This window comes from Jatropha curcas, chromosome 10 (assembly GCF_041381405.1).
Source record: "Jatropha curcas cultivar XTBG-Jc1 chromosome 10, XTBG_Jcur_1.0, whole genome shotgun sequence".
NCBI classification, from domain to species: Eukaryota; Viridiplantae; Streptophyta; class Magnoliopsida; order Malpighiales; family Euphorbiaceae; genus Jatropha; species Jatropha curcas.
Window position 1 is genome coordinate 19,001,936 of NC_143160.1, and position 23,367 is coordinate 19,025,302.

A 23,367-nucleotide genomic window follows, 5' to 3' on the forward strand; every position below is an offset into this window, starting at 1 on the left:
TGAGGAAGAAATTCCAAGGGATCGAGTTTAGAGATTTCTATCAACTAGCAGCTACGGTAGCAGAATACAAATAGCTGTTGAAAGAAGAATCATAGAGGAAGAGAAGTTCAACAGGAACTTATTATCAGGAGCTTCATCAGGAAACAACTGTGGTTGACTTGGTGAACTCAAGTTCCTATATGTGTCCAAACTTAGGAGGTCCAATAAAGAAAACATCTTGAAGAAGAACTCCAGTTCAGAGACTAAATTTACCTTTGATGTGTCTAAAACTGAGGAGATCTTCGATTTCTTGTTGAAGAAAAAGTTTGTATCTCTCCCACCTGGTCATAGGCTACCAACAAAAGAGGAGATGAATGGAAAATAATATTGTAAGTACCATGAATCCTGGAACCATAATACTAATAGCTGCTGGAGTTTCAGGAATGCTCTACAGGACAACATGAATAGAGGAGTCTTAAGGTTCCTTAACAAAGAGTAGATGCTGATTGATGAAGATCCTTTTCCACCTGTGGCATCCATCAATGCTGTGGAAGTAGATTTGAGGAATATCATTGATTAGTTGAAGAAGCTGCAGGTTCATCAGAAGATCTCAAAGACACATAAGAAGCCGCAGCAGCATTGGCAGCGAAAGTTTCCAAGGGAAGTTGGTCCATCTGTTGACCACTTTCCTACGAAGACAAAAGTGATTAGATCTGAACAAAATTTCCAAAGGAACCAATCAAGATTTGTTATTCTTCCACCTATTGAACCAAGTAAGAAGTGGATGGTGGTGCAACATCCGAAGTTCCCTCAACCTTTGACTCGAACTCAGAAAAGGAGGTTGCAAAAGAAAAAACTCTTGGAGAAGTGGCAAAAGGCAACTTTAGCCACTTCCAACTACAAAAATGAGAAAAATAAGTTCAGGTGTGTTTTTGTCTCGCCCCCGAGCGACGCGAAAAAAACATCTCTTTTTATTTTTGATGGAAAATGATCTTACTTTGAATAGTGGTAACAAAACATTTTATTGGATACAATGCCGATAAATCGGTCTTATAAAATATTTTGAGTCGCCACCCATTATTTCGACAATGGGACCGTTTCCAATTTTATAACAAGATGACTCCATTTTAAACCCGACTTTATTAAAGGCCAAATTATCTAGAAAACTAGTCAGGCGCACCAATGCGGTTCTGGGTAAGGGAATTGGGTACGTCGGCCCGTTGGAAGCCGACGCCGGGAAAAATCGGCCTCTTTTAACCTTACGATTTCTAATTTATTTTAGTTAGAAAAACCAAATTATTTATTTATTTAAACCCAACCCGAATGAATCGAACCGAGTTCTTATATGGAAAATTAATTAACCGTCCCAATCAAATCCAATCATTGCATCCATAAGCATCCAAATCATCCAAACCAAAGCAGTTAAATCAAATAAATAAAAGACCCGCTCTTGCCTTATGGTTCAAGGTGGGTTACAAACCAAACCTAAAAATACATTCTACCCGATTCAAAATTTAAACCCAAAAACCAGAAACCCAAAATCATGCATAATTACATTTTAATATTCTAAACTTAATTAAATTGCAATTTGTTCATAACTGGTCATCTTCGGATTTATAGGAAAAATTAAGCTTTATTTTGTACAAAATTTATTATTTTTTGAAAGAATAAAAATTATTTCTGGAACCCTAGAACAGTCGCGTCACGCTGCTGTTCTTTGGAAGAACAGTTGGGTGACGGATTCGATAGCTGCGTGACGCAACTATTCATAATTCGGAAAACAGAGTACTAGGCATGAAAAACAACATTTTTGGACATGAACAGTTCCGTCACGCATCTGCCAGATCCGTTACGGATCCAGTAGTTGTGTGACGCAATTGTTCTGGGTAAAGAAACAAAATTTTGGACATGAACAGTTCCATCATGCATCTGCCAGATCCGTTATGGATCTACGGGCTGCGTGACGCAACTACTCTGGTCCGAGCTCTATTTTAAATTATTTGTTTAGAGCGTTTTTTATTCAAACATATTTTAAGAGAACCTCGAATGACTAAAAACGAATAGAATATAGTTTAATTAAGATTAAACTACTAAAACAATAATAAAATAAATAATCAATGAATAAAAGTATCAAAAAGTGTAAAGGAATTACCTAATCCTCAGATTGAGGATTGTAAACGGCTTAAATGCCTTAACGAACGATGGTTAAGGCAATCCAGAAGCTTCGTCAATAAGGATTTAAATGCTCACTCTTTTCTCTCTCGATTTTCTCTTTTTTTGATTTTTGTTTTCACCCTAATTGATGTCTAATGGCTGTTTTTCTTCAAAGGAACTCAAAGGAGTCTCTGGAGAAAAACCTAGCCAAAAGTGTGTTTTTTTAGACACCCTTCCAAATCTCTTTTTTTTTTTTCGCAACTGAGAAAAAGATGAATTTATAAAAGTAGGGCAATAGAGCATAGCTGCGTCACGCAACTCTCGGCTGCGTGACGAACCCGATAGCTGCATGATGCAGCTGTCTTTCTGGACCACAGCCACGTGTGGCATACAAATCAGAGCTGCGTGAAGCAGCTGACAGTGCCGTCACGCACCTGGTAGTTGTGTGACGTAGCTCTGACGCAACCAGACACTCAAAATCAATTTATTTAAATCCTTGGATTAAAAGACTTCTAGATAGCATTAACCTTTCATTTTGTATCCTCGTTTGCGCCCCCACTTTATCATTTTGTATCTACTGACGCGCCTTCAATCTTGGGTTGAATGAAGGTGTTGATCATCTCCAAAGCTCGGTCTGATTGGCTTTGAAGTCACCTCCGAAGCTCGATTTGATTGGCTTGAAGGATTTTGTTGTGTTGCCTTGAAGGCTCCAGTCGGACTACATCAGCGTTTTAAGCATCAGCGGTCATCTGGTCACGTCCAAGGTTCTTTTGAGATCATCTTGATCATCTGGTCACGAACAAAGCTCAGTCTAATCGGCTTTGTTAGCTCCAGTTGGATGTATGATGATCTTCAAAGCTCGATCTGATTGGCTTTGAAGTCACCTCTGAAGCTCGGTCTAATTGGCTCGAAGGATTTTGTTGTGTCACCTTGAAGGCTCCAGTCGGACTACATCAACGTTCTGAGCTTCAGCGGTCATCTGGTCACGTCCAAGGTTCTGTTGAGATCATCTTGATCATCTGGTCACGAACAAAGCTCAGTCTAATCGGCTTTGTTGGCTCCAGTCGGATCTGTGATCATCTTTAAAGCTCGGTTTGATTGGCTTTGAAGTCACCTCCGAAGCTCGGTATAATTAGCTCGAAGGATTTTGTTTTGATTGCCCTGATCAACTTCGTAATCCACCATCATTAATCAGGAAAAGGATTAACTCGATCCGCTTCGTAATGCATCATCATGAATCGAGAAAAATATCTAAACAGCAAAGCTCAGTTTAATCGGCTTTAGAGGGTTTGGTATGGAGATTGTCTTGATCAGCTTCACCATGCACCATCACTAATCAAGAAAAGGATCCAAACAGCTTTGCAATACACCATCACTACTTGGTGGGACCTAACGGCTTCGAGAAACCATCACCGGTTGGCCTAAAAAATTTTTCAAGAGGAAAGAGCAATTTCTGTATACAAACAGACCTTGCCTTTATTAAATGTTGGAGCATCACATGCCCCCATGCATTAATAACCACGAACTTCAAAATTTGAAATTTTGCATCAGGGCGAAAGAGTATATTTTTGCCCCCCCTTCTAGAATTCCATCCCGAGCTCAAAAATATTATCTTTTAAACAAAAATTTTTTTTTTTTGGAATTTTAGCAAATCTTTTGCTAAATTTTTCTAGTCCCCAAATTTTCAGATATACTTTTCCTGATGCGTGTTGAAAGAAAACTTACCTGAAGGTAATTTGGTGAATGTGATGAGTTTACCCCCTGTGCGGCGCGTAGACGAAATTATTTGCAGTATACGAGCCGCACACTGACTCCAAATTGTCGAAAGAAGCTGACTTGGGCTTTGATGAGTTCTTGATGGGCTTGGGCCATTAACCCTTTTTCCTTATAAATAAGCTTTTCACTCTTTATTTTTCACTTTTACTCTAAAATTCCAACTTAAGCTATTCTCTGAATCCCAGCTTCTATGGCACAAATTCCCGAGATTCCTGCTTCCGCCTACACTCCTGAGATGGAGATTTTCGGTGTGATCCTAGACATTCCAATCTTCGAGGGTGATCGGATTCCTGTGAGTCTAACGCTCTTACCCTCGGTACGCGGCCGCTTCAGTTTCTTCCGGCATCAGGTTTCGATTTTTCGGTCCGATGCGATATCGATGCGATGCGCAGTTTTCAAAGTGAGGTAAGTGTTTCTTCCTTTTGATTTGATGCGTTTTTGCTTTCTGGTTGATGCGACAGTCGCGTCACACAGGATAGAGCTGCGTCTGTTCTTTGTCGAACAGCTACATGACGGAGCTGTTCGTTGTTCAACGGTTGCGTGACGCATCTGTTTGTAGCTGCGTGGCCCATGCGGGTCTGAACCTTGATTTCGATCATTTTGTGCATCTTTATACCTTATTTGTAGTATAGGAATGTGATGCCATGTTGAATCTGGCCTATTTAGACCCTGTAAGCTCATAGAAAAACACAGGAATGGGTAGATTAATGTTAGGTTTTCACTCTTACCTTTCGACAGATGCATCATGCAGTTGTTCTTTGGAAGAATAGTTCCGTGACGTAGCTCCTTAGCTAGCTGCATGACGTGTCTCCAGAGTTGCGTGATGCAGCTATGGTTGCGTGACGCAGCTGACCAGACAGCTTTATTTTCCTGCAATGAAAACAAAAATAAACAAATGTTAGCTTAACTCTTTGTTTGAATAAATTTCTTACACAGGTTGATCTGCGTAAGGCCCAGGCTGGTGGGTCTTCTACTGATGCCTCTGCTTTTTGGGATTTATTAGACCCTCCTATGCGGTCGAGAGTGATTGCCACTGGATTTGGCGATTACGCATTGGGTCTCCACCTGCTATGCGTTACGCATTGATGGAGTGGTGGAATGACTGCACACGCTCCTTCATTTTTGGCTTTGGAGAGCTGACGCTGACACTTGTCGACTATACTGCGATTACCGAGATCGGGTTTGATGGTGACGCTGTTCCTTTAGACACCCGGTATCAGACGGCCGCTTTGGGAGCCGAGCTTGTGGCTACCCTGCTTGGTGTTACTACTCGCACCCGATACACCTCGCAGGGCTATGTCTCCTACAAGGTAGTGTATAAGTTCTAGGCTGAGCGGATCCGAGCGAGGTTGGTAGCCTGGAGGGAGTTACCTGAGGATGTCCGGCCTGCGGCCCCCGCGTACAACAGAGAGGAGAGGGACCAGGCAGCGAGGTCCTTCATTTTCTACATCATATCTTCGCAGCTCCTCTGTACCTCCTAGAATAAGGGAGATCCTACCGTTTTGGCTTGCTTGCAGGATCTGAGCCTCATCGGCACTTACGACTGGGCTTCACTTGCGTTGGTTCACCTCTACCATGGTCTGGATGTATGGACCAGGGGTAGTGGTGAGTCTAACTGGCAGTTCCTCCGCCCCTCGAGGTAAGATACCTATCCTTCTGAAATTTTTTTTTATATCCTTTTTTTTTTCATCAATCACCCAAATTTACGCTCAACTCTTTGGAATTTGTCACAGGTCTGGGCGTACGAGTACCGAATCTACCCTGGGGGTCCAGAGAGTGATGCTCGTACTGAGGCTCGATGGATTCCTCCATATTTGGTGCACCGCCATCATACTTATTTCAGTTTAGAGGATCCGTACTATTGGAGGTGCTATCTTAATGATAGGGCCTTGGCTGATGCGAGTATAAAGAATCTTCTGAGTATCATGTTCCCTCTTATCTTTACTGTTCATTTAGCTGACTTCTCTATTTTGCAGCTTTTCCTGACTCCATGGGAGGGAGATGCTTGGACAGCCTATGCTCCTCGTGTCCGAGCGGAGGCCCTTACCTGGTCCAGAGTCTTGCTTCGGGGTTACTGGCTGGACCGAAACTATCTGGGAGAGAGGGTCCTAGAGATCCGTACCATTACAGCTCAGAGGCGAGTGCCTGTAGCTCCCCCTCGCCACATGTGTACATTGGACGGGATGACGCCAGAAGACATATTGTTGGAGTATGGTGGCTTCCCAGCCGATGATTATTTGGAGCTTGGCGATTATAACTCTTATCTCTCCACCCGACTAAGGACTAGACTTCCAGATGTCCAAGAGTATTCTCAGGTATATCTTTTGTCCTCATCATTGATGCTCCCAACATTTTGACTGAGTGATTAACTAGGTCTCTCTGACTTGTTGCAGGATAAGAAGAGGCATCGGACTCCTGCCTTCTATAGGACGCAGGCAGAGGCTGACGTTCCTGCCGGGCCTATAGTTATTGTGCTGGGTGATATCCCCTTCCCTCCAGGTATGGAGGTTGCCTTGGATCCTATTCTGGGGCTCGGACCGACCCTTGCTATTCCAGCTGATCTCAGGCAAGTTCCACCATAGCTACAGCTGGATCCTGAGCATGCGACACATGTAAGTATAAAAATGAATTTACTAAGTTAGAAATACTTACCTGGAGGATTCTTCACTGAGTGTCGTTTTTCACTTGTAGGTGCCTGCTCAGAGGTATCAGGAGTTATACCAGAGGTTCTGCTTTGCCCGAGCCTACATTGCCAGATTATACCCGGAGCACCACGAGATGGTACAGTTCTCTTACTTTTTGCTTTTTGCTTTGTGTACTTCTCTTACCCTTCTCCCCTTTTTTTATTCCATAGGAGTTAGAGATCGGCAGGCTACGGAGACACCAGACCCACCAGGGCGCTGCCATTTCTCGTCTCCAGATGGAGAACGACAGGCTCCGTACCAGGCTGGAGGTTAAGGGGATTCCCTTAGACTCCTCAAATGAAGAGGAGGAGGATGATGATGATGATTCGTCTGACGATGTTCCACCACCTCCACCACTTTCTGTTAGGCGGGCGACAGCGGGTCCTAGTCAGAGGCAACCTTAGGCTCTTCCTTTTTGACTAGATTTTTTTTTTGGTTGTTTCGGAGAGCTACGAACTCCCAATCATTGTATTTATTTTTTCAATGAGCAAGCCCCTTCATTCCTCACTCAAATTGTATTCCTACAATTGTGAACCCCTACCCCGAATATCATAGCATATGAATGCATGTGACTAGGGAAGAAATGCACGTGATGTGTGTGAGTCGCCACCTTGTTTAATTATTTTAGGGTAAACTAGGAAAAAACCATAAGTGACTCCATTTTTAATTAACCTAGTTACTAGATTAATTATCCCAATGATTAAGGCACAATCTACGAACCCGAGATGGATCCCGAGACTATGTCATGCTAATGAACTAACCGATGAATGAATGCTTTGCAAGGTGAATGATGGATTAATGCAATGTTTGAGTGATTTCGACTTGCCACCCGGGGTGAAATCCCGAACGTGCCTACGTACTTCCGTTTGAATGGAAGATCAAATTCAACGTAGTTCGATAGGCCTTCTTTGAAGGGCTTTGAATGGGTATGCTTAATGCATGAGTGTGTGTATGCTTCGTGCATTTTTTGTTTAGGCATTTTGCCAAAGAGTTTGATTTTTAGGCATTTGATGCTAAAAAGTGTTGATTTTAATGACTTTAAGCCAAAAAGATTGATTTAGGCAATTGTTGCCAGAAATGATTAATTTTTAGGCGATTGTGGCAAAAATGATTGATTTCAAGGCTTTTAGCCGAAAAGAGTGATTTAGGCAATCGATTGCCAAAATGAAGTTGGTTGGGCGATTGTCGCCAAAATGATTGATTTTTTCGGTTTTAAAACCCAAAGATTGATTGAGTTTTAAGGCATTTTGCCAAAACTTTGATTTAACTGTAGGCAATTTGTTGCCAAAACATGATTGATTAAGGCTTTTAGCCACAATTATTGATTAATTGGACTTAAGCTGAAAATTGTTCGAAATAAAGGCAATCATACCATAGCCATTGAATGACTAGATATTTTAAGCCAATATTGTCGGACTTAAACTTTAATACCACGATTATTAATTAACCGGGCATTTGGCTTAATCATATTTTAATTGAGGCAATTTACATGCCTATATGATGGTATGAATGCATTTATGCAGTTGTAGAATTTTTAGGAGTAGAAAAGAAGCATGCATGAAGTGCTAAGATTAAATAGGTAAAGTTTGACTTACGTACCTGATTTAATCGTCGACCGCTTCTTAACTCCAGGTTAAGCTCCTCGTTAAGGGAATTAATTTTAGTTTAATTTTAAGTGACCAAGTATCACAAAAATAAAGTAAAACTAAAATTAAAAAGAAAAAATGCAAGAAAGCAGTAAAGAATTGCAAAGAGCGTAGGGAGAAGGAGCGTCCGTCAACACAGACTGAGTGTCTCAAAACGGAGCCCCAGAGCCGTCTTTTATAGGAAAAAAGTGACCCCAGGCGCCCCTGCCCGCCTTCAAGGGCGGGCGTGCCCGCCTGGGCTGGGCGGGCGTGTCCGCCCAAGCTGGGCGGGCGTGCCCGCCCTAGCTAGGCGGGCGTGTCCGCCCATTCTGGGCGGGCGTGTCCGCCCATTCTGGGCGGGCGCGCCCGCCTGGCTTGGGCGGGTATGCCCGCCCATGTTGGGCGGTCGTGCCCGCCCATGCTGGGCGGGCATGCCCACCCCTCGGGCGGGCATGTGTGCCTTCTTTCTTTTTCTTAATTTCGTTCCGGAGGCTTTTCCGGGAGTTCCGGACCTCCAAAAAATATTCCGAGACCAGTTCCATGATCCTCGTAATTTTTCGGACATTTCAAGTACCATATTGGCACACTTCCGGCGAACTTTTTTGAATGACCTCCGGTCTGACCGGACTGTTTGCAGTCCGGAAAAAGTGGCTCTTTGAGCCTCAAAATTTGAGTATTCACAGCTGCCCCCCACCGGCGACCGTAAAATGATTTATGGGAGTCGGTGGTTGTATGAAACACAAATTTTGTAGGCAAAAAATAGACGCGTCCAGAAGACTCGCCTTTTGGCTCCTTTTTTTCTTCTATAAATAGCTTAAACTTTCATTTTTCACTCATTTTCATCCTCTTACTCTAAGGCTCTCTCTCAAATTCTCCCAAATCTCTCATCATGGCTTTCTCCGATTATGGTAGCGACGAGGATCTGCTGGAGTCTCTAGAGATGTCTTTTAGTGATGTCGATCTCATGGCGGATGCTGATACTCACGCTTCTATGACCGGTGTCTTTGCCCAAGTACGCTTGCTTTGTTGGCATATTATTTTAGGCCAAATTGTGATCTTGGGCCTTAGGCCGAAAAATAATTTTTTTTTTGGGCCTTAGGCCAAACTGTGATTCCTGGGCCTTAGGCCAAATTATGATTTCTGGGCCTTAGGCCAAATTGTGATTTTTCGGGCCTTAGGCCAAATTGTGATTTTTCGGGCCTTAGGCCAAATTGTGACTTCTGGGCCTTAGGCCAAATTGTGATTTTTCGGGCCTTAGGCCAAATTGTGATTTCTGTTTGTGCTTACTATTTTTATTAGTATGCATACTAGGAGGGGATTAAGATATCTTTTAGTTAGGAACCAAAGGATAACCTTAAACTATTTTACCTTTTAGGGTGCATACATTAGGCTGGACGTAGGCGAGTCCTCCATTGCTGAGATCCCGTTTGACATACTTGATCATAATAACCCGGTCGGAGCCATCATTGGCCCTTCTCACCTGGACTTCTTAAGAAACCTCGAGCTGGGTAGGCAGAATTATAAGAGCCTACTGGGTGCGTTGGCTGAGAGATGGTGGAACACCACCAACACTTTCCACTTCTCTTGGGGTGAGATGACGATGACCCCGACCGACTTTTCATTGATTTCTGGGATTCCTTTTGGTACTCGGCCGATCGAGCTATATGACGATTGGAGGACTGCGGTCACCCCCGACCGAATGACGGAGCTGATAGGGATTGACCTTCCCCGGATTGTTAGGCCTAGCTATTCTACTCCCGATCTGAGTGTTTCGAGGCACTGGTTATCTCTCCAGGCCCCTGACATTTATGCCAGACATAGACAGGGAGAGCTAACGGCTACTCAGGTAGCTAGATTCACTCTGTTACTGTTGTTTGCGTCATCTTTCTGGTCTAACAGAAAAGAGAAGTTTAATCCCTCTATTCTGAAGAGTTTGGAGGACTTGGCCCATCTTACTGAGTACGACTGGGCCGGTGCTATTCTGAGCCGCATGTATGATGATATGTGCGATCTGAGTCGAGGCCACTGTAAGCTCAGCGGGACCTACTATTTCTGGGAGGTAATGTAAAGAGCATATCCTCATTCTGTGCTGTCTTTTCCCTTTCTTTTTCCCCCCCCTTTTTTTTTTTTTTTTATTACTGATCCATTCCTTCGTTTTTTGCAGACTTGGGCTTTTGAGTATTTTCCCTACCTCCGCCCAGAGCTGACTCATACTGATCTTGGGCTAGGGTTGGTACCTTTGGCTTGGAGATGGTACCGAGCTAATCATCAGTCTGTTCTACGCCAGAAATCTTTAGGGGATTTGCGGAGCTTCTTCGATACTTGTACCATAGAGCAGGCGAGTGCCCTCTTAATTTCCCTTGGTCGTGCGAAAAAATAAAAGATTTATTGACACATTTGCTTCCCTTACACAGGCTGAGGTAGGGGCGATGAATACCCGACTCCAACGTTGGACTGAGGCTGATCCCCATTTCAGGCGATCAGAGGCTCTATCTCGACGGCGGTTTGTCTTATCACATCCCGTTCTGAGACGTTATTACCTGGGCGAGCGAGTGCACTTCCAGGTTAGGGGCTGCCGCTCCGTTCCTCTTCCTCCTCCTGAGGACATGCGAGCGGGCAAACAGATGGTTCTTACAGATGCCCATACTGAAGGTATCCCACATATGGAATTGATCCGGGGTGGAGATTATGACGAATTCTGCCAGGTGTTTCTGATGTGGCCCATCGGCTCTAGGCTTGACAATCTCCCGAGGTCGACCCCTTTCCAGCCGCTCGGCACCCGTTCCTCTCGGGCTTCAGGCTCCTCGGCCAGGACTCCAAGAAGGAGGCCTACGTCCCATCCTTCTTCTTCTACTCCGGTGGAGGGTCCGTCTCGAGCTGGCCCCAGCCATGCGGCTGGTGCCTTCAGGATTCCCCAGGCTATTTCAGAGGCTACCAGGCCAGTCCATCCGGGCTTGGCCAATTTGCACCTTCCATACAGCATTTCCTATTACACTCCTGAGGGTACTTCATCTCTTCGAGAGGTGTCCCTGGAGCGCGTGAATCGCCTGGCTCTTCCTCCTGATGGCATTAATGAGGTAATGACTGATAAATCTCTCATAAAAAGGATTTATAAGAGATTTGTATGCATATTGACTTATATATATATTTTTTTTGTGTGACTTCCAGGTGCCTGACGGCCTGATCAGTCAGATGATGGAGCTAATCCTTGGGATGCAGGAGGAACTAACTTCAGCTTGGACACTGTAGGCCTTTGACGACCGGAGGAGGAGGAGGTCTCGCCGCTGATAGCTGCTGGACTTCCTTGCTTTCCTTTATTTTCTTTCCTCTTTATTTTCCTGTACCGAATCTTGGCCTGTGTTTCTGTACTTAACTTATTTGTACCTGCATTTGATTAATACTGAAAGTATACACATTTATTAGATTTGAACAGAAGAGAAAATCCAATTTTTTTAAAAAAAAAAAAAACTTTACCTCCCCTCTCTTTTTTTTTTTTTTTTTTTTTTTTTTTGGACACCCGCCTGGGATGGCTGGGTGTGCCTTGCCCTGTCTGGGCGGGCATGCCCGCCTGGGCTGGGTAGGCGGGCCCGCCCCGCGTGGGCGGGCATGCCCGCCTGGGTTAGGCGGGCGTGCCCGCCCTCCAGGTGGGCATACCCGCCCTAGAGGGCGCGGGCAGCCGCCCTTGGGCGCGACTTTCTAAATAAAAAAGGCTGTTTTCAGCCTTTTTCCCCATTCTAACTCTCGAACTCTGTGCCTAAACAGCTATTCTGGTCAGTTTTCTCTCTCCCCTCTTTTTTTTTATTTATTATTATATTTATTATTTATTTATTTATTTTTTAATTAATAAAAGCAGGATAGATAAATAAATAAGAAACATGAATCCCTTTTACAATCATAGCATGCATAGCTGGACCAGGAGTCTCTCCAAAATTGAAAAGATCAATTTGGGGAGGTACGGAATTTCTCCCGTTATCACTCTTAGGGGCGTAGTAGTTGACTGGGACCTTTTGCGAGCCTGTATTAGATTTTGGGATCCTGAGGCTCACGTTTTTCGGTTTGGGGCTATGATGGAGGAAATGTGCCCTCTTTTTGAGGAATTTTGTGCGATTATAGGGTGTGATCCCAATCCTCCCTTGGTTAGGCACGAGGTGAAAGTTGGGTATGTTAAGTCATTTGAGAACTTGTTTCGGTTTAGCCGGCCACAGGCTAAGGCTATGATTGTGGATGATCAGAAGGCGATTCTGCTGCCCCTGATTGATGAATTTTCAGAAACTTGCTTGGACGACCCTGACCGGATGAGGCTGAGGATGCGGGCCCTGGTTTTCTGCTTATTGGCTGGTTTCTTATTCAACCGGGACCCAGGTTTTGGAGACTTGCGGCTTTGTCCCATGGTTTGGCAAATGGAGGATATGGGTTGTATTGGCGGTGTCGTGCTGGCAGAGACCATTAGAAGCCTTGACAGAGCCGCTTTAGGGTTCGATGATTGGACTGTTTCCCCCGTCATTCTCCAGGTATTTTTTCTATTATCGTACCTCATTCTTCTTCTCCTTTTTTAATTTGTTTCTTCGTAATAGAAAAGATCTATTACTCAGGTTTGGTTGAGGGATCATCTTCAAGTGGTGGCTGCTCCTACCTCCCTTCCTTACAATCCTTCCCAGTATCGCATGCGAAAAATCTTGATCTCGCACCCTTCTATTGAGACATGGACTTCGTGGCTGGTTGAATTAGGACCAAATGAGATACTGTGGTTCATCCCTTGGTATAATATCAGCCGCTTTATTCAGGTCAGCTTCCGCCATTCTCGGGTTTACCTCCTAGGCCTTACCCACTGCACTTGGTACTGCGCTTCGCGCGTTTTGAGGCAGATGGGGATAGATCAGACTGTCCCCATTATGGATGATATTTCGACTGATGCTGCCATTACTGCTGGTGTTACCCGAGCTGTCCTTAAAGCTTGGGTTAGAGATCACCGCATGGTGAGACCTTTACCCGATCCCACCAGTGTTCAGACTTCTCCCGAGTACCGGGCCTGGTTCATTGCCGCTGTCTGGCCAATTGAAAGACCAAGGAGGACTGCACTGCTGAGTGTTCTTGAAGGTTGGGTTCAGGCTGATGTTGAAGAGGAGTTTGGGACAGGTGAGGAGATTGTGCTGGCCCCTCGGACAGGCAAGGCTGGGCAGAGTTCAGTAGAAGACTCAGAGGATGCCGCTCCGCGGAGGCGACGGGATACCTAGACTCATATGAACCTTTGTGATCTTTTTCTTGTTTTGCCTTTCGTTTTGGGACTTTGGATTTATCTTTGGATGTATGCTTTACACTTTCTTTTCTGCTTGATTTGAACTGCTATTTGGAATGAGATTCGACTTTTTAGCTTGAATTGAGAAAATTATTTAGCTTTCCAAGCATTTTCCAATTTTATTTCTTTCAAGCTCTAATTTTTGCCTAAGCTGCCCTTTTCGGGTTTTCAACTTAGCGAGCTTACGTATTTTTGTCTAAGCCGCCCTTTTTGGGTTTTCAGCTTAACGGGCCCCGACTTTTGCCTAAGCCGCCTTTTTATGGGTTTTCGACTTAGCGGGTTTTTTTTTTCTTTTTTTTTTTATTTGGCAAAGAAGAATGAAATTATGAAATGTTTAGACCGCGCCCAAAGAGGGCTGCCTACATATCTCTGATATATAATTTCTTTTTTCCAAAGAGAATCAGGTCTAATGTAGTTCATCTTACATTACAATCACACAAAATATCTTTTTAACTGATCTAAATTACATGGATTAGCAAATTCCAAGCCATCCAAATCAGTCAAAATAACGGCTCCGCCTGACAAAATTTTCTTTAACACATAGGGTCCAGCCCAATGAGGACGAAACTTCCCACGTGGGTCTACGATTGGCTGTCTAATTTCTTTCAAAACCAAACAACCCTCTTCCAACTTCCGGTCTTTGACCTTCTTATTGAAATGCCGCGCCATTCTTCTTTGATACACTTGAGTTTGGTGGATTGCTCGCGATCGTTTTTCATCCATACCCAAGAGTTGCGAATGATAATTCTCGGCCCAATCTGCTTCGCTGATCTGGCTTTCCTGGATAATTCTTGCCGACCGAACTTCCAGCTCAATAGGCAACACTGCTTCCATGCCATATACTAAAGAATACGGGGTTACCCCAGTAGGTGTCCTGATTGAAGTCCTGTATCCCCACAAGGCATTTGGCAATTGTTCGTGCCAAGCTCTATGCTTTTGAACTGTCTTTTGCAAAATGACCTTTATAGCCTTGTTTGCAGCTTCTACGGCCCCATTCGTTTGTGGGCGGTAGGGTGAAGACTTGTGATGCTGAATCTTCTTTTGTTTTAGTAGGTCCGAAAATTCACTTTGAAAGTGAGATCCGTTATCCGTGATGATCTCGAATGGTGTTCCATACCGACAAAGGATGTTGGTACGAACGAACTGTGCTGCCTTCTTGGCATTCAAAACGGAATAAGAAGCTGCCTCAATCCACTTAGTAAAATAATCAACAGCAACCAGAATGAATTGATGGCCATTGGAAGCCTTTGGATGGATCTTTCCGATCACGTCTATGCCCCAAGTTGCGAAAGGCCATGGTGAAGTAATGGGATTTAGACTGACCGGAGGCTGTCTTTGTAGCTTAGCAAAAACCTGACATTCGTGGCACTTCCGCGCGTGCCTCACGCAATCTGCATTTATGGTCGACCAGTAATAACCCAGGTTCATAATTTTCCGAGCCAAAGCTATCCCGTGCATGTGCGGACCAGACTCCCCATTGTGTAAGGAATTCATGATGCTTTGAGCTTCTCCTTCATCAACACACCTTAGGTGCAGGCCATTCCAACTCCTTTTATACAGAACTCCCCCAGTAAGGAAATATCCAGATGCTAACTGTCTCAATGTCCGTTGATCAGTCTTGTTGGACCTCTCCGGGTAAGCTTCATTCTGGAGATAATTCTGTATATCCCAAAACCACGGCTTGTCATCGACTAGATTCATGACATGCGCTGGCTGTTTCTGCAGCCGAACCGTCAGAGGTCGGATGATTTGATCTCCCCCTACATTAACCATGGAGGCCAAAGTAGCCAGAGCATCTGCAAACTGATTTTTGGCGCGTGGCAGGTAGTGGAAAGATAGTTCCTCAAACTGTTGAGCTAACTCGTCCAAGCGTCGTAGGTAAGGAACCAATCGCTCTTCCTTAATTTTCCATTTCCTTAGAGCTTGAGAGACTATCAGGTTGGAATCTCCGAAAACCCTAAGGATTTTTATTTCTTTTTCCAGGGCCGCTTCTAACCCCTTGATGCAAGCTTCATACTCGGCTTCGTTGTTGGTACAGTCGAAATCTAGTTTGACTGCGATTGGGACGTATTCTCCACAAGGAGTTTTGAATACGACTCCAATCCCATTTCCATGGTAGTTTGAAGCTCCATCGAAGTACATCTCCCAGACCTCACCTTCCAAGCTCAACAAGTCTTCATCAGGAAATTCTACTTCCGGCATTTGGTCTTCGACCGGCAATTCTGCTAATTGATCAGCCAAGGCTCCGCCTTTCACTGCCTTCCGTTGTACAAATTTTAAATCGTAGGCTGCGAGCACTGACACCCACTTTGCCATCTTACAGTCAAGAACCGGCCTTTCCATAAGGAATTTCAAGGGGTTCGATTCAGAGATTACGTGTGTAGTGTAAGACGAGAGGTAGTGTTGCAGCTTGGTACAGGCCCAGACTAGAGCCAGACACAACTTCTCTATCTTGTTGTATTTCAACTCATATTCCAGCATCCTCTTGCTGAGGTAATACACGGCATTTTCTATCCTTGTATCTTCTACTTGTTGAGCTAATATGGCACCCATTGCTTCTTCTGTCACAGACAGATACAGTAGCAAAGGCTTTCCTAGCCTTGGTGGTTGTAAAACAGGCGGGGATAGCAGGTATCGCTTGACTTGGTCGAAAGCCGCCTGACAATCCTTATTCCATTTGACTGCTACTCCTTTCCTAAGTAGTTTGAAAATCGGACCACAAGTATCGGCCAACTGATTGATGAACCGGCTGATGTACTGTAGCCTTCCTAGGAAACCTCGGACTTCTTTTTCGGTCCTTGGTGCTGGCATTTCCAGAATAGCTCTAGCTTTCGAAGGATCAATCTCTATGCCCTTCCGACTAACCATGTGCCCCAGAAATACTCCGGATGTAGCTCCAAACAGACATTTTGCCGGATTGAGCTTTAAATTGTACTTTCGAAGTCTAAGGAAGAACTTCTCAAGCGCTGTCGTATGTTCTTCAGCTGTTTTTGATTTGACAACCATATCGTCCACATATACTTCTACTTCTTTGTGAATCATGTCATGGAAGATGGTCGTCGCCATTCGTTGATAGGTTGCCCCAGCATTTTTGAGCCCAAAAGGCATGACCCTGTAGCAGTAAGTTCCCCATTCCGTGGTGAACGCCGTTTTCTCTTTGTCTGGCTCATGCATCATTATTTGATTATAACCGACAGCAAGATCAGTCAAGGAGACCATCTCGTGTCCAGCCATTCGGTCCACTAACAAGTCGATGTGCGGCAGAGGAAAATCGTCCTTCGGACATGCTTTATTCAAATCCCGGTAGTCCACACACATTCGCACTTTTCCATCCTTCTTTGGCACCGGCACGATATTTGCTAACCATGTCGGGTAGGCGATAGGTTCTATGAACTTGTTCTCCAGCTGCTTGGCAACTTCCTCCTTGATTTTCAAGGACCATTCTGTTTTCAGCCTTCTTAGCTTCTGTTTTACTGGCTTAGTCTCTGGATATACTGGAATCTTGTGCACCACTATTGCTGGGTCAATTCCGGTGATGTCACTTGCTTTCCACATGAAGCAATCAGCAAATTTCTTCAAACATTCACTGACCTGTTCCCTGTTCATGCAATCAGATGCAATGTATGTATGTTCGTTTTCTTCTTTGCCAATTATTATTTTTTCCTTTTCATTTTTTATTTCATTTATTTGATTGTTTTTGCTTGGAAATGCTTGGAAAGATAGACACGCAGGGTAATCAAGAATTTGCAAGCCTTTATTAATTATGACGGAATCGTCTTCAAAGAATACATCCAATTTGAAATCTGGATCTTCTAGATCCGACACAGATGACCCGGAACTGGAACTAGACTCTGACTCGGTTTCAGACTCGGGGTCAGACTCGGACTCAGTACAGGACTTTATTACAGACTCCGGTACTAGGTTTGACTCGGGAGGGGGTTTATCAGCAGTGCGCTCCTCCTCGGTGTACCAGTTGGTGAGAGGTCCTTCGTTCGGCTTGATCAGATCTAGCAGGTCTCGATTCCCGTCATCTCCTGTGATAACCGCAACTTCGTCAAAGAGACTAGGCTGCATGAAGTCTTCTGCTTCCAGCCCAGTTACTGTTTCGGGCTTGTTGCCCCAGACATCTGAGAATATCTCCAACCCAGGCAGCATCTTCTTAGCGGTTGGGCAGCAAAAAGGTTCTCGGAAGCCACAGTAAGGAACTGTTTCTCCCGGTTTACAGAAGTAGCTGTTCAGAGTCAATAGGTAAGGCCGCATTTGTACATTCTCTTTCCTTCCTCTTCGGGTCCTCTTAGCACGGTCCTCATCAGTGGGCTCATAACCCAGTCCGAAAGTTCCCTCATTCACTGGACACTCCCAGGCTTGCAGTTTGGGGTATGCTTTCCCGGATCTGGCCATAACCATTCCTGGCAGATAGGACATCTTAAGCATCAAGGGCACTATGCAGTTTATTTGCACCGTCCCGAAATCAAAGAGAATTCGAGAGTTTGCAGTCTTTCCTTCTATGAACTGCACAGTGTCGTACTGAAATCCCGAGAGGGGTAGATTGACAGTTTCAGGGTTGACCTCAAAGAGAGGCTGGCCCTTTGGCTTTTTGAGCTGGCTATAGTCATCCCCCTGAATGGTGATGACTTTGTCCTCGTAAGGAAACTTGACCTTTTGGTGCAAGGACGAGGGTACTGCCTTAGTGTGGTGTATCCATGGTCGGCCCAGAAGCAGGTTGAAGCTAGTCGGTACATCAATTACCTGGAAGGGGACTTGCATCACAGCTGGCCCAACCGTTAACTTTAGCGTAGCAACCCCCAACACTTCCCTCCGGGTGCTGTCATAGGCCTTCACTATCTGGTCCGAGGGAGTGAAGTCAGTTTCTTCCAACCCTAGACAGCTGGCTACTCTCAGTGGGCAGACATTCAGCGCCGACCCATTATCAATGAGAACCATGGGCACGGTTTTGTCTCGAGTCTGAACAGTGACATAGAGAGCATTGTTATGACTGCCTCCCTCTTTGGGCAAATCGTCATCAGAGAAACCGATGCTTCGTGTTTTAGATGATTGGGTGAGGGTGGATACTAGCATTTCTGGGCTAACTTCCACAGGTGTCTGAAGTTGACTCAAAGCCTTGCAAAGAGCTTGGCGATGAGGAAAGGACGATGCCAAAAGTTCCCAGATTGACACCCTAGCTTGTGTCTTTTTTAATTGTGACAGCACCGGGTCCTCCTTTGGCTCCTCTGCCCTCTGGTAGGGTTTATTTTGAATTTTGTCCAAAACTAAAGGTTCATATTGTCTCCCGCTCCTGGTTATAGCATCAAGTTCTCCGGCTAGGTCATTCAAATCCAAAACACAGATGTTATTCATTTCTAGGAACAGTTCGAAAGGATCGATCAGTTCCTGATCAGCCATAATAGCATTTACCCCGTGATTTGGTAAGGGGTTAGTACTAATGTTTGGCTTACTTCTGGGAATAATTGAACCATTGTCCACCAGGTCCTGGATGCGATTCTTGAGCGTCCAACACGCTTCAGTCTTGTGCCCATGTCCCTGATGATACTCACAGTATTCATCAGCCCTGTAATTCCTCGGTAATGGATTTGGTGGTGGCCTTGCTTCCAAAGGCTTGATGTAGTTAGCCTTGACAGCTTCTCGAAATACCACAAGGATCGGCATCCCGAGATCAGTATAGGTTCTCCTGGATGATTGATTATTATTTCTCATGTTCCCCACACGTAAAGGATTCGTGGGGGTGATGCTAGCCACTTCGTGGACCTTGCCAGCTTGGCTAGGTTTCTTATACTTTGAGGTTCCTGAGTCTTCTTTCAGTTGCCCCATTTGAATCAGATCTTCTACCTTAGTAGCAGTGGCAATGAGCGACTGGAATGTTGGTAGGTACTGAGTCTGTAGTTGGTGTTGGTAGACAGGCTGCAGGTTTTTTATTATTATGTCTACCTGCTCTTGTTCAGAAGGCCGGTTAATCATTTGGGCGGCTTTGGCCCTCCACCTCGTAAGGAACGAGGAAAAGGGTTCATTGTTTTTCTGCTTGGTGGTTTCTAGTTCTCTTCGAGTGACATCCACCTCCATGTTATAGCGGTATTGGGAATTGAATGCATTGCAGATGTCTTCCCATGTTTTCATTTTGGACCGGTCTAAGCTGACAAACCACCTCAATGCAGCACCGGTAAGAGATTGTTGGAACAACTGAGCAAGGAGCTCGCTGCTCAATCCAAATGGGTTAAGAGCACCTACATACATTTTCAAATGAGTCTTAGGACAAGTGGTTCCATCAAATTTGTCCATGTTGGGCATCTTGAACTTAGTTGGCAACCTGGCTTCAGGGAACAAAGACAAGGAGTCCATGTCCACCACTTCCTTGTGGGTTTTGAGAGCAGTGATGGACCTCTCTAGGAGCTCTAGTTTCTCTCTCATTCTCTGAGCTTCCAGCTCAGAGGCAGTTTTAGAAGGCATATCATCCAGGTTTAGGGCAGGGTTTGTAGGTTCAGCAGCAGGACCCTGGTTGGAGGCAGTAGGTCCACTTCCCCCAGCGGAGGCCCCGTTTCCATTACCATTCCCATTACCCAGTTTAGCTATCAGGGCGGTCCTTTGGGCAGCTAGTGCCTCATTCATTCTGGCCTCCATTCTGGCCTCCATTCTAGCCTCTAGTTGTTCAATGAGGGTTTGGATATCAGCAAGTGATGCCATTGGTGCAGATAAGGTTGTTGGAGTTGTAGGCGAAGCTGGTGTAGCTGGTGAAGCTGGTGATAGCACTGTAGGTGTGTCTGGCACTTGGGTAGGCACTCGGATTGTGGGCACCTATAAGGATAAGGGTAGCTGGATTAGGTACAGTGGTCGATGTATCAGGTAGCTGATGTGAGGTGAATTGACTCTCTTGTCCAACTGTGCATGACTGGAAGTAAAAGGGTATTTCACGCCCTCTTTGTGTTTACCCCATGTTTATGATATGTCGTGAATGCGCATAACAACACGTCGTAATCTGTTTAATGATATGATTCACATCATTGGGTGCATATAGTCCTAAAGGATAGGTTCTATAGGCTATGACTCAAATAGAGAATCGGCTCATAAGGGACCCTTGAACCTTGAGTATGGATATACCTAACCACATGTGAAACAAAGAGTTTCGCGTGGGTCCAACGGTACGCACACCCATGGGCCACCCTCAAAAGGATTAGGGGCGGTTTGCGGTAACAGGGAGGACGCTTTGGCTGTCCGTCGACATAATCAAAGAGACCTGCCGATCAGCGCTACTTGCAATCCAGACTCAGAAGTTTGAACAGAAAGAGAAGAAATTCATTTGAAATTCATTTTTTATGCAATGGAGAAAAAGATTCTCGATCGTGCAAATAAATCAACAAGTTTAAATGTCTTAATCAAGTTTGTCAATTTGGTTCAAATCTCCTAATCAAGTATTCTTAAAGAAAGAACACTTGATTCGTGTTAGGGTACCCTGCAAAACAAAGCATAATAAAATGATGCCTTAAAGAAAGGCCGGTTAGTTTTCACAACAATTGTAGTCCACTTTATGCAAATTAATTACATAACGTCCCCAGCAGAGTCGCCAAACTGTGAACCCCTACCCCGAATATCATAGCATATGAATGCATGTGACTAGGGAAGAAATGCACGTGATGTGTGTGAGTCGCCACCTTGTTTAATTATTTTAGGGTAAACTAGGAAAAAACCCTAAGTGACTCCATTTTTAATTAACCTAGTTACTAGATTAATTATCCCAATGATTAAGGCACAATCTACGAACCCGAGATGGATCCCGAGACTATGTCATGCTAATGAACTAACCGATGAATGAATGCTTTGCAAGGTGAATGATGGATTAATGCAATGTTTCAGTGATTTCGACTTGCCACCCGGGGTGAAATCCCGAACGTGCCTACGTACTTCCGTTTGAATGGAAGATCAAAGTCAACGTAGTTCGATAGGCCTTCTTTGAAGGGCTTTGAATGGGTATGCTTAATGCATGAGTGTGTGTATGCTTCGTGCATTTTTTGTTTAGGCATTTTGCCAAAGAGTTTGATTTTTAGGCATTTGATGCTAAAAAGTGTTGATTTTAATGACTTTAAGCCAAAAAGATTGATTTAGGCAATTGTTGCCAGAAATGATTAATTTTTAGGCGATTGTCGCAAAAATGATTGATTTCAAGGCTTTTAGCCGAAAAGAGTGATTTAGGCAATCGATTGCCAAAATGAAGTTGGTTGGGCGATTGTCGCCAAAATGATTGATTTTTTCGGTTTTAAAACCCAAAGATTGATTGAGTTTTAAGGCATTTTGCCAAAACTTTGATTTAACTGTAGGCAATTTGTTGCCAAAACATGATTGATTAAGGCTTTTAGCCACAATTATTGATTAATTGGACTTAAGCTGAAAATTGTTCGAAATAAAGGCAATCATACCATAGCCATTGAATGACTAGATATTTTAAGCCAATATTGTCGGACTTAAACTTTAATACCACGATTATTAATTAACCTGGCATTTGGCTTAATCATATTTTAATTGAGGCAATTTACATGCCTATATGATGGTATGAATGCATTTATGCAGTTGTAGAATTTTTAGGAGTAGAAAAGAAGCATGCATGAAGTGCTAAGATTAAATAGGTAAAGTTTGACTTACGTACCTGATTTAATCGTCGACCGCTTCTTAACTCCAGGTTAAGCTCCTCGTTAAGGGAATTAATTTTAGTTTAATTTTAAGTGACCAAGTATCACAAAAATAAAGTAAAACTAAAATTAAAAAGAAAAAATGCAAGAAAGCAGTAAAGAATTGCAAAGAGCGTAGGGAGAAGGAGCGTCCGTCAACACAGACTGAGTGTCTCAAAACGGAGCCCCAGAGCCGTCTTTTATAGGAAAAAAGTGACCCCAGGCGCCCCTGCCCGCCTTCAAGGGCGGGCGTGCCCGCCTGGGCTGGGCGGGCGCGCCCGCCTGGCTTGGGCAGGTATGCCCGCCCATGTTGGGCGGTCGTGCCCGCCCATGCTGGGCGGGCCTGCCCGCCTAGCTTGGGCGGGCATGCCCACCCCTCGGGCGGGCATGTGTGCCTTCTTTCTTTTTCTTAATTTCGTTCCGGAGGCTTTTCCGGGAGTTCCGGACCTCCAAAAAATATTCCGAGACCAGTTCTATGATCCTCGTAATTTTTCGGACATTTCAAGTACCATATTGGCACACTTCCGGCGAACTTTTTTGAATGACCTCCGGTCTGACCGGACTGTTTGCAGTCCGGAAAAAGTGGCTCTTTGAGCCTCAAAATTTGAGTATTCACAACAATCACTTTAAAACAAAAACAACACGAGCAAACGTAAAATGTATAAAAATAACATGCAGTCATGAAATTATATGAAAATAACATAACAAAACTTGCCCGCTTTGCGAGGCTATCAATTCGCCAACACTTAGCTCTTTGCTTGTCCCTATGCAAAACATTCATCTTTTTTTTTTTAAACTTATGGTGATCATGTTTATTTTTACTCGTTGATTTAGACTTCTTAAGTAATCTATCAAAGATAAGAGATTTGATGTGTTTTATGAACTAAGTAGTATAATGAATATGACGTTTAAAATTGTCAATATAGCAAATAAAAATTTAAAGTATACAAAATCTAGTCATTCAAAATATGAGATAAGCAATCCTCCTGCCCAAAAATGCAAAATAGGAAGTACTTGGGACAATTCTAGCACACATGTATTGTTTCTTATCTCAAGGTATTTTTAGGTAACCTATTTCTTTTTCACAAAGTGGTTGCATTTTATGCTCCATACCACGTTTTTCTTTCTTTTTTTTATATTTTTTTATGGAGAGATGTGGGAATGTAAATAGTAAGTGGTTG

At 44.1% G+C, this 23,367-nt stretch overlaps 1 protein-coding gene across 1 annotated transcript; it reads left to right on the forward strand.

The window, feature by feature from the left end:
* The first annotated feature begins 9,107 nt into the window (after positions 1-9,107).
* Positions 9,108-11,402, forward strand: LOC105650463 (protein MAIN-LIKE 1). Its single transcript, XM_089715442.1, has 5 exons — positions 9,108-9,230; positions 9,735-10,277; positions 10,383-10,556; positions 10,633-10,721; positions 11,387-11,402. Exons 1-5 carry the CDS (start codon positions 9,108-9,110, stop codon positions 11,400-11,402), a joined length of 945 nt encoding a protein of 314 aa, XP_089571568.1.
* The last annotated feature ends 11,965 nt before the right edge of the window (positions 11,403-23,367 follow it).